Source organism: Diabrotica virgifera, chromosome 3 (genome assembly GCF_917563875.1).
Source record: "Diabrotica virgifera virgifera chromosome 3, PGI_DIABVI_V3a".
NCBI classification, from domain to species: Eukaryota; Metazoa; Arthropoda; class Insecta; order Coleoptera; family Chrysomelidae; genus Diabrotica; species Diabrotica virgifera.
Window position 1 is genome coordinate 111,269,897 of NC_065445.1, and position 12,546 is coordinate 111,282,442.

Sequence of the window (12,546 nt, forward strand, 5' to 3'; positions counted from 1 at the left end):
TACTAATGTTTGCTCAACTCATCCATAACTTAAACCAATCTTATAGAGTATTATACGGTTGTAATATTTAACCATATTATGTATTTATTTCTACTCTTAAATACCTACCTCAAATACTTATCTCCAAAAACGTTCAGTATAAAAAGATACTACTCATACCTTATTACCTTATTACTCACCCTTAATATGAGCGAGCTTCTCGTGGTGAGCTGAGCAAAAATTTACTGTACTTTACACCTAAAAGTCTGCACAATGTTCAATTATGAGTTTGATACTATTATTATAGTTATAGTTGTCACAGAGCTACTTTATTTACACAAAATGTTATTATGAAGTGATTTTAATTGTTTTATGGACTTGAGAATGGCAGAATTTTAGGTATATGTTCGACTTGGATATTATTAAGAGAAGTACCATTGCAGTCGGTGCAGATGATCACCTAGGATAAGTTAGGTTATGTAAGTGCTTTTTAAGTAACTGAAGTTGTTATGCTCTGTACATGTAACCCAATGACCAGTATGCATTCAGTAATAAAGGTTGTCTTAAATGTCGCTATATTATCTTTCAAATCATGCTACAAAATCGTACACATAAAATTAGAAGATATTCTAAGGATAAATCAATTAGTTAGACCGGAATTGAACAAAATATCAATCCTAAAATTTACTGACTACTTTTTAAAGCAAATTTTACATTATTTACTAAGAATCTTAGATACAAAAATATCCAATCACGTACAGTGTTTGAGTGTTCATTGCTATCATCATCGTCTTTGGCTCAGCAATCCTCTGTGGATCGGTAGATCCTGACCTGCTCCAAGATTCGTTGCCGTTCTGTTCGATTTCTGGCGATCTGTCATCATCTTCTGATTTTTAATACCCGTGAGTCAGTCTCAACTATATCCAACTATCTAATTAGCGGTCGATCTCTGCTCCTTTTTCCTATAGGTGTTCCTGTGGTTAACTTTGTAGCCATTGTGTTGTGTGGCATTCGTATTGTATGTCCAACCCATCTTAGCCACTTTCTTTTAATGAACATTACGATGTCTGGTTCATTAAAGTGTTGGTATAATTTGAATTTACATCTTTTGAGCCACTGGCCTTGGTCGTTTATAGCTCCAAATATTTTGCGCAGTATTTGACGCTCATATATTCCCAAAAGTCTTTCATCCTTCTGCGTAGGGTCCTTGTTTCTACTCCTTATGTGAGGACCGGCCTCAGCAGTGTTTTGTATATAATAATTTTAGTTTTTGAACTCTATAGTGTGCCCTATTTTTAAGTTAATCTTTTAATTTCTTCTGTTGTTTTGTTAGCAGTAGTCATAAGAGAGCTAAGGTATGTGAAGAAATCGACATGTTCAAAGATAAGACTTTAAAATACTGTTTCCCGTTCCTTGTTTGCTATAGGATTTGATTTTGTCTTCGTTGATGGCTAAACTGACCTGCTTCGCAGCCATTTCCAAGACTACGGAATATTGCTTAACATCTCACTGACTGCCACTGATGATCTCAATATCATCAACATGCTAAGATTTTTATTATCTCTTGTAAAATGTACCAGGTTCTCTAATTCTTGTATCCCGGACTGCGTTTTCAAGACACTATTAAATATCGGGCAACCCAGCATCCCCTTTTCCAATTCCATCGTTTGTCTCAAAATGTTCTAGAATTCTTTCCCTGTATTTTAACATTTGCTTTTAAGTTAAATTAAAAGTCAAACAATTAGGAATGCACGTCATAGATTTAATGACGTCATAACCCACCGGTACAAACTTAACGGCAAACACATTCAAAAAATTTTTCCTCGTATTAGTTTTTTCGCTACCGTCAAGTCTAACACGAAAGCGCTGTTGCCATATAAAAACCATATAATATGTATTTACCAAAGCAGCTACCTCCTACACTGTTTCTCTTTGTCTTCAAGAGTGTGAAACAAAGATAAATATCTGCACTATATGTGTCAAACTGACATTGTCCTATAGAAGGTTATGTAAGTTTTTTGTTTGTTTATTACTTTTTTTCTTCTTCTTTTATGGCCTTTGGGAGCTGTGCCCATTTAGCCAGCAACATTTCTTAAAATTAACGCCTAACTAAACCTACCATAGAACAAGTGAAAGTGAAGTTAGAGAAAAAATAAACTGTCGTTAAAATATAAACTAAATAAATAAAATTAATTTGAAAACAATAATTTGACATTATATTTAACCTCCAATGGACCGTGATAGTGTGACGTCAACGTCAAAATTTTTCCAAACACGTTGTGTCTAGGTATACGCTAACGTATATCAAAATATACAGTCACTGCCCACGCTAAATAGTCACTAGCTTGATGAAGTTTAACTTTTTTATTTGCGTACATTTTAGCGTATACCTAGACACAACGTGTTTGGAAAACTTTTTTTGACGTCACGACTATCGCGGTCCATATTATGACAGTCGTCAGTTACCATTTACAATTTCACCAAATATAATAATGACGTCATATAAACTCTCCACTAATAATTCGCCAATGAAATGCTCGCTGTAATAGGAATGGCATGTCAAAAAAATCTGATTATTCCCTATATATTTTTTCAAATTTAGAATATGGCAACAAGGGGAAAATTACGTGCACTCCTTATTGTTTGACTTTTCCTATTGGGACCGTGCAAGTTCGGCAAAGCGACACCTATTTCTACGCTCTGCAACTTTATTCGCACTTTTAATTATATTGGCCAATTATATTAATTAGTCCTGGTTACTGGATAATTGCCAAGGCCATAGTCCAAAAAAAATAATAAGAAAAAATAAGATTCAGGTTATGTTATTAAAACGTAAACAATTGTATGTAGTAAATAAAATAGTTATTAAAATGCAGTACTGCAAGCAAAATACAATTAATTAAATTTACCTTTATATAATAATTGCATATCATATCAATATTGTGGAGCAACATATAATTTTTCTTCTTCAATGACAGTAGATATGAAATGACAATTTCAATTGACAATATGAATTATGTATTTAAGAAAGTTGCAATATTTCTCCGCTATTCGCGCACGATCGTTTCTCAATTCCCTTCCAAGTACTTGCACACCGCGAATAGATATGGCTATTCTCGTTATTGAGATTTTTTTGGTATACCAAACTCACGCATTGATTGGTATAGTTAGTTCTCTTGACACTCATACGCAGTGTTAATGTCGACAAATAGGTGATGGGTTTCAATGTTAAATTCTAATTTCTTCTCATCATCTGTCTTATTGAATGAATGTGGTCAATTGTTGATTTTCCTGAAGTGAACCCGTGTAGCCTTTTGTAGAAAATATTTGCTAGTACATATTTTGTAAGCAGTTGTTAGAGGGTTGTATTATACTATACCTTTATAGTTGTCACACTGGGGCTGGTCGCTTATTTGAAATCATATTTTTTCTAATTTAAAATGTTAAAACATCCTTATATTCAAATACAAAGATCCTTATATTTAAATACAGTTAAATATCTGTAGTAAATTTATGAATATGATAATTTTAGTTGTTTTTTGCGTTATTTTTTTCAACATAGGTTACTGAAAATATTTGGTTTGATGTTTTGTTTAAAACGAATATGCAAATTATTTTACATATCAGCCAACAATTTTATAAATTAACGATATTTGCAGCATGAATAGTGAAGGTTTGATTTTTATTTATACCCTGTATTCCTAAACCAAAAATCCCGGGGAATTCTAGCAAAAATAAGACAAGAATACAACAAATCATTTAATAACGTAAAACAAAATGAATCATCACAATTTCGATTTATCATAGTTCTCTAATGACCATTGCTGTCGTTGAACGTCGGGGTTGCACCTTTCCATAACTAGTTTAGTTTTAATGTCGTTTATGGCCAAACATTTGTCGCTACTGCCGTGTCGCAGAAGCTTCAGTTCTTGGTCGTAGTCCCAGAATTGGTTTCCTTTGCTACCATGGCACGGATAAAGAATTACGTCCTGCCCACCACTGAAGTCCAAGCAGTATTCATCTCGGCGAATTTCTCCAGTTTTGCTGTACATCCAGTACTGAAAACAAATTTTGCATTAAGTAAAGCTGATACGTAATTATTAGTTTTAAAAAGGTTTCATACATTGGAGTCCAAAAGTATTAACAATAGGTAAAAAAGAAAATTTAGCTTTTGGGCTTCTAAATACATACAAAAAATAAAAATTATCCGTGGAAGAAGAAATCAGATCGTATTGCGCGATTAAAACAAAGCAAAGGGCGAACAAAATATGCCGAAGACGAAATTAAAAATTCGAAAATGATAATAGGGAACTTGCGTAAAATTTTAAATTCGAAAAAAAAAATGTGCAAGTTCCCTATTACAGAAAAGGGAACTGAACCTTCAAAGTAACTATCGAAGAGAGGCATATAAATAATTCCGAAATGTAAGATAAAATACAACCTTCGTACAAGTTCGTGTAGAAACCAAGAAACCAAACTCGTAATACTTAGACAATGAAGCGATAAAACCCGCGAAAATTGGTCAAATAAGTAGTAAACTAACAAATAAGGTAGTAAACAAAGAAACAACGAGGTACGAGGAATTGACAACACTCAAATTAGGCGGCAAACGGTCTAGCAGTACAAATGGGAATAACTGTCCATCCTACAAAAGTGTACAAGCTGAAAAGCGAAACTTATCTCTGCATAACTCTTGCGTTCGGTTTAAAAAACTTTACATCCGTCCTTAATAAGTGGGTTATATAACATGCTACAAAAACAACATCTGCTCGAAATATATCCAACTGGTAAGATCACAATGGACTCCGTAACAGTGACAGTTCGCGTACAGAATAAGTTTGTTGAAAGCTTCAAATAATCAAAAGACTAAAAGAAGTTGTTCAACCTACCCCTTGAATATCAGAAGACAGCCGAGTGTTAGAAAAGCCAGAACAACTAATTTAGTACAACTTACCGCTCAGGTAGATGACAACATTGTGCCCAGCAGGGTGGAGTTAATAACTGAAATATATTCACAAGAAAAAATAAAGCTTGGACTATAATTAAATACACGAAAACAATAACAGACAAGAACGAGAGGGAATAGAATCCAATTGCACTACAGTTAGGCCTGGATCCCGTGTACCAAAAAAAGTCGATTAATAGCAAGCTGAAAATTTGTTAATAGCTTAACGGTGTGTAGTCGACAAACTTTGATGTATGGGAACACTGGAGCAGGGGAAGTTTTAATTGTGGAACAGGTTAAAAATTTGGAACGTCAGACTACGAAAACGCCCCATGTATTTTGTCCATGGACGTATAAATAAAATTTCAAATACCTTTCAATTATTGGAAGGTACGCCGCTAACTAAACGGGAAGTGTCGCAGTCTATCACCTCGACTCTTTCTCCGCGCCTATAAACTTTTCGGCTTCAAATTTTAGTGAACAGAGAGTAGAGCATGCCCCGTCCATCTTTATTTATAGGTCCATGATTTTGTCGGACAGAACTTCCAATTGATTTGTAACCCTTTCATTAAACTCTCATGCGAAAATCATACTGGTATTTATCTCCAACTGGCCTTTTTAATAAGTCCGCCACGTAGAACATGTCGACAGGAATTCTGTGGGTGATAAATAGCAGTCTGATTTTTGCATGAGAGTTTAACGAAAGGGTAACAAATCAATTCGAAGTTCTGTCCGACAAAATAGATGTGACGTTTTCGTAGTCTGACGTTCCAAATTTTTAACCTGTTCCACAATAATTAAAACTTCCCCTGTTACAGTGCTCCCGTACATAAAATTTTGTCCGACTAGATACCGTTAAGCTATTAAACAAATTTTTAGCTTTCTATTCAGACCTAAGTAACATATTGAAGAAGTGACGGGCTTCACATATTTAGAAGTCTAAATAAATGTAGGAAGCAGAATTTAAAATAAAGAAGGAATTACAACAAACCCCATTTTTCGAAGACTCACAAATTTCGCTCCAAAAAAGATCTACAAAAACCATCATTTGGCCAATACGAAATCATTGCCACGAAAAGCTCCCCAGAAGAGGAGGCTAAAAGGAAGAAGTGAAGTCGGGCAGTCTACAAAAACCAAAATTTGATGGATAAAGGATTGGAATACCAATGTTGGAGGCAGAAATTACATGACGCCAAGGCTCAATTTGGAATGTAGAGCCGTCAGAGGTATTTAAGACATAAATTCCATACGAATTGTAACGGAATACGGACTGAGATTCATCGATAACTGCGCACAGTTAAAATTTGATTATTGTTTGACGAAAAAAGTAATGCTAATAGACAATCCTTGTTAGCTTCGAAGAAAAATAATCACAAACATGGTACATTACCTGATGTGTCAAAATGACGGGGAATCGGGGAATATGATTTTCTTAAAATTGTCATAACAGCCAAAAACTCGCCTAACTATATCTCAAGGGCAGTACTTGGTACTTTTCGTTCGAAACAAGAATTTTAGAAAGCAAAGGTTATAATCGATAAGTAAATGAAAAAGATTACAGTAAAAAGATACATATCGGTGATGAAACATTTAGTAGTATCGGTTCAGAAACAAGAATAATTGACAAAAACTTTACCATTTACCAAATAATCAATAAGTAGAAATTATTTAGAAAATTAAATTCATGCTATATAGATCCTTAAATTTAATTTTCTAATTAAGTATAAAAATGAACGATTAAACAAGTCTAAACAAAACGAAAGGATTCGAGTTTATTTTGATAAAAAATTGGATCAAGTCGAGAAGGAATTTGCAGGTAAGTTGAATTAATTAATTAATAATATAATATATAATGTAGATTTTTAAATGAGGCCTGATTTATATATGTATATACAATTTGAGAAAAAAACAAGTGTTTGTATTGTCGAAATTTTAAGTAATATAAACTCTGATAGATATATAAATATACACTCACCGGCACAAAATTCCGCCACCCAAAATTTTTGATTGTTTGACAATTTATAACTTTGCTCCGATTTTCATGATTCTTGCACCAGTTTGTAGGTACATGTATTGATATTGTTTGGTATTATTCCGCTAACAAAAAATTTTTGCTTGCATGGCATTATACAGGGGTAAAAGGAAGCGTTGTATTTCCTCCTATCTTTAAAAAATTCTGTGGAAAAATGGAATAGCTGATTTTGTTTCTAGTCCAGGGCGCATCTGTTTTGAGATGGACGTTGAGAGGTGACTCAAATTTTCTTGCAGAAATTGCTCGAAAATAACTCAAATAATATTATTTGAGTTATCCTCCCGCTCAAAATGGTCCGGAACATTGTTTAAATAATCAAAATGTCAAAATATGAAGGAAAAATTCGATTTTTTTAGTGGTTTTTTGATTATAACTTTAAAACTATTCATTTCTGAGAAAAGTTGTACTGACATAAAAGTTGCGTAATTAAATTTCCTACAATATAGAATTGGCTAGAAATTTAAAAACTAGTCACACTTGTTGCAAAATAGCCATAATTGCGAAAAAAAAAACATACAAAAACAAGTATTCGCATTTTAAGTTTTTCAACCATTTACGCTACACTTAGGACCTTCATAGTTTACTCAGAAAAACTTTATGATACAGTAAAACAATACTGTAAATTTCATTAAGATCGGTTCAATAGATTTTGCAAAATAAATGTTGCAATCTAGCTTTCGTAAAAAATATTCATTTTTTCAAAATGTCACAGGACTGAAAATAAAGTAGATAGCAAGTTGAATTTTTTTTGCTTATAGAGCTGTACTGTACCTTTCATTTGCAATTTGCAAAATTAAAATCGATTAATTACCACGGCGTCAGGAAATTTTTTAAATAAACATTAATTTTTGGTGCTACGCGCAGGACAGCGGTGTTCGATTCACACAAGTTGATTTCCACCAAAATTTCTTCCAATCTTTATCTAATATATTATTTTCTTACTCTATATTTTGTTTTATTTTAATATTGTAATTCCACAAAAATCAAACTAATTTTATTATTGTTTGTGAAATATTGTTTAAACAATTGCATATGTCTAAAAATAATAAACTTTTATTCTCTAAGGGCCAATTTCTCATATCGAGTTCAACTCCAGTTTAACCTGAACTTTCAGTAAACGTCAGTTTAAAGTCAAAATCGTCTTTCTCAATTCGCACGTTCAACCGATGGCAGTTTAAACTTGAACGGTGGAATTCGGCCGTTCAAAGATTTCAGAACTTAGTTCAGATGATTTCATGGACTACGCATGCGTTGTATTAACACGAAACGCTGTCATATATAAATATAACCTATTTTATTATATTAAGCCTAACGATAAACGATAACATTATTTTTGTTTTTATAATATTTATTTATAATTATTAAAATGACTATTTGACTACAAATACTTAAATTTAACTTTATTCAAAAACAGCATAAAAAAGGTAGTTCAACATGGCGACAGTTTTTTACCTTTTGCCATCTATTGGCATTTCTCGAAAGCTGTAGAACGAGCGCTGACATGAACGCGCAATGAGAAATGCATTCCCAACAAAACTGTAGATCACCGGTGAACCTGGTTCAACTGAACCATAGATTACCGCAGGTATGAGAAATCGACCCTAAGTTAGAATATATGAACAAAGAAAGTTTTTGCTACAAAAAGTGTTATTTCAAAAGATATAGTATTTGTTTTTATTTTGCAATAAACAAATTTATTTATTTATAACGAAATGTAATAAAAATTAAAATGTATCAATATTTATCAAAGGTCATTGGAATGCCCAATCGGAGCAAACTATCAGCTGTCCTGCGCGTAGCACCAATAATTAATGTTTATTTAAAAAAATCCTGACGCCGTGGTAGTTAATCGATTTTGATTTTGCAAATTGCAAATGACAGTTACAGTACACTTCTATACGCAAAAAAAATTTCAACCTGCTATCTGCCTTATTTTCAGTCCTATGACATTTTGAAAAAATGAATTTTTTTTGCGAAAGCTGGATTGCAAAATCTATTAAACCGTTCTTAATGAAATTTACAATATTGTTTTTCTATATCATAAAGTTTTTCTGGGTGAAATATGAACGTCCTAAGTAGCATAAATGGTTGAAAAACGTCAAGTTCGAATACTTGTTTTTGTATGTTTTTTTTCGCAATTATTGCTATTTGGCAACAAGGGTGACTATTTTTTAAATTTTTAACCAATTCTATGTTGTAGGAAATTTAATTACGCAACTTTTATGTCAGTACAACTTTTCTCAGAAATGAATACTTTTAAAGTTATAATCAAAAAACCAAGAAAAAATCGAGTTTTTCCTTCATTTTTTGACATTTTAATTATTTAAACAATGTTCCGGACCTTTTTGAGAGGGAGGATAACTCAAATATTATTATTTGAGTTATTTTCAAGCAATTTCTGCAAAAAAATTTGAGTCGCCTCTCAACGTCCAAATGTACCTACTAATATTTTTACAGATGCGCCCTGGTCTATTCATAGTCCTCTCATATTATCCCGGAAGCATCACCAACATTTTGTTTTTTGAATCACCCGAATATCTTTATTCTTGTAAGAGCTAAACCATTTTTTGTAAATAAAAACACTGATTGACTCATAAAATAGAGGTTGGATTGATAAGATTAGAATGGCCAGCATGCAGCCCAGATCTCAATCCTATTGAGCATTTATGCCGTCATCCTAGGCCTCCAGAAAATTTGGTACAGTTATGGCCTTGGAAGAGGAATATCGGGCTATTCCCCAGGCAAGGAAAACACATCTTTATTCGATGCTAAACATATTGCGAGTAGTCGTTGCTGCAAGAGGTGGACGTACCCGCTATTGAATTGTTTTGTTTTGTTAATCTTAGTGCGTTTGTTAATTAAATAAACCTTCAAAGCAGTGTTTTTAATTAAAACTCTTACAAGAAAAGATATATATATATATATATATATATATATATATATATATATATATATATATATATATATATATATATATAAGAAATACTGGATATTAGTGACTGTCGATATAAACAAACAACTAGTTTATTAGGGTTGCAGTCAGAAGGTTGGCCAGGATGTTAAAGAAACACTCTTTTGACTTTTTGTCTAGCTTTCGGAATGGTTTTATTCCTTTTTCAAGACTCTGTAATATAGATAAAAAGAAATATGTAAATTTTTATAAAATATCACAATTCGTCAGTTCAACTTACTAGTCGTTGAGATTATTTAAAAGCTTTATGACCCTCAACAATACTAACACAAACATAGAATACAGAAAATAATGGACAAAATACATTCTAAAATTTGGTAAGGATGGTAAATTTTTATATTTATTCTATGACATCTTTTGATGGTGTGTTTTAACTCTGATACATAGAGAACAGAAAGAAAAAACAGTCAGATTAAAATGTAATTAGGTGTTTTTAATATTGTATTTATTTTCAAAAAACCAATAGGCCCATACTGGGTAATTTTTATTTTTAAATCTGTCTTAATGGTATGCAACCTGTTATGCACACAGATGTATTGTGTAGTGCATATGTATAAGAAATATTTATTTTATTTTTGATGTTTTTCCAGTAAGTAACAATAAATATTGCTCAGTTTATCTATGTCAGACTTTTTATTTATGCAAGACTTACTGGATTTTATCAAACACATTTCCAAGAAAACACGTTTTGAATGGTTTGTTTCTTTGGCCAAAATACATGAATCTTCGAAATTAAACTCATGTTTCAAAGTTAATGCATGTTCTGTAAGTGCACATGCATTTATTTTATTGGTTTTTATATCACTACGATGTGAGATCACCCTACTGTGGAAATTGCGAGATGTTTCCCCGATGTATACGTTGTTACAATTGGAACACGGTATGGAATAAACAACATTCGAAGACTCTTGTCTTGTGAAGGGATCCTTTGTTTTTGAGTATAACTTAGATACCGTTTTCACGTTCCTAGTTGAAATTTTTAAGCCATTAACATTTCTGAAAATGTTAATTAGCTTAGGTGTCAGAACTGGAATGTAGGGCAAGGAACCAAAAGTTATTTTAGATGGTATTACTGATGTGTTGTCGCTGTCTGTCAATGTCAATTGTCGGACCTCATTATTATGAAAATTTTGTTTACCAGAAAATTGAGAAGGAAAAGGAGAACCGAAAATGAGTTTATTTAAAAGCCCTATGGGATATGAGTTCTCTAGTAGTATAGATCTCAACTTTTTTAGTCCCTTGTCCCTGAAATCAATGTGCGACAAGTTTGTAACCCTACTTTTTAAGGCCAAAACCAAGTTTGTTTTCATCCTAGATGGATGTTGAGAATGAAAATTTATGAAACGGTTACTAAAACAAGGCTTACGATACCACTCCGTCCTCAGAATGCCATCACTGCCACGATGAATAAGCATGTCCAAAAAAGGAATCATATTATCAGCCTCCCTCTCAACTGTAAACTTTAGGTGTTCACATTGGGCATTGAAGGTGTTTAAAACATCAGATACTTTGTTTTCAGGGACCGACAAAATCAAATCATCTACATATCGCTTAATAAAAGGTATGTGAAACGGTATCTTTTCTTTACAAGTTGTTATAAGTTCATCCAAAACAAAGTTACATAGGATGGGGGATATTTTGCTACCCATTGGAGTGCCAAAGATTTGTTTAAAAAAATTACCATTGAACAAAAAGATGTTGGAGTCAAATATGAATGTTAAGATTCTTATGAAATCCTCTAAACTGATCTTGGTATGCAGAGAAATGCTGTTCCAGTTGTTTTTGATGCTGTTAAGGATAGCATCTAGTGGTAAGTTTGTAAACAGTGACACAACATCTAAACTAATCAATATATAATTATTCGGAACTTTAACATTGTTGATGAAGTTACTAAACGTGAAGGAATCTCTAATATAGAATTCATTGGATTCGTTGTAGGAAATTGTGAGAATATCTGTGAGGTGTTTAGCAAGTTTACTATTGGGAGCATCAATTGAAGAGACAATAGGCCTCATTGAAATAGTGGGTTTGTGAACTTTAGGAAGTGTATAAAACCTGGGTGCAACTGCATTATAGATTTTCAAGGATTTTGCAGCTTCTGTTGTTATGGATTTGGAAGAAGCTAAATCCGAAACCAGCTTGTTCGCCTTTTGTTGGAGGGTGCACACCGGACTATTCCTTAGTTCGATGTAACTTTTTTTGTCATTCAATAAACTATTACTTTTTTCAATGTAATCATTCTTATACATTGCCACTGTTACATTTCCCTTGTCACTCCTAACAATGTAAATTTCCGGATGTGATTTTAAAAATTGTTTGCACTCATTGTATATATTGTTCAAAAAATGCCCTTCTTTACTTGTTTTGTGTAGAAAGTTAGTGATAACATTAGTGCTTTGAGATCTCATGATGTCCTTCTCCTGGAGTTCTAGACCAGAAATTAGAAATTCAATATCTGAGAGAAGAGAAGACTTTACTACAAGAATTTTATAGAAGACAAAAAATTAAATACAATAAAGTATTTTTCCAAATTAGAAATAATAACATCAAAAAATTTAACAAAATAAAAATAGATCAATTTTCAAAAATAACGTTCCAAGAAAAATGGTTTAAAAATCT

The 12,546-nt window shown here is 32.5% G+C and overlaps 1 protein-coding gene across 5 annotated transcripts in view; it reads right to left on the reverse strand.

Annotated features, from left to right (window-relative positions):
* Nucleotides 1-3,725: 3,725 nt before the first annotated feature.
* Nucleotides 3,726-12,546, reverse strand: part of LOC114332128 (putative polypeptide N-acetylgalactosaminyltransferase 9) — a 602,804-nt gene continuing 593,983 nt past the window's right edge. For all 5 annotated transcript variants that reach the window (XM_050646835.1, XM_050646836.1, XM_050646837.1 and 2 more), the window contains one exon: nucleotides 3,726-4,037. In XM_050646835.1, the coding sequence (XP_050502792.1) occupies nucleotides 3,765-4,037 (273 nt within the window). In that variant the 3' untranslated portion in view covers nucleotides 3,726-3,764. The remainder of the gene's footprint in view (nucleotides 4,038-12,546) is intronic.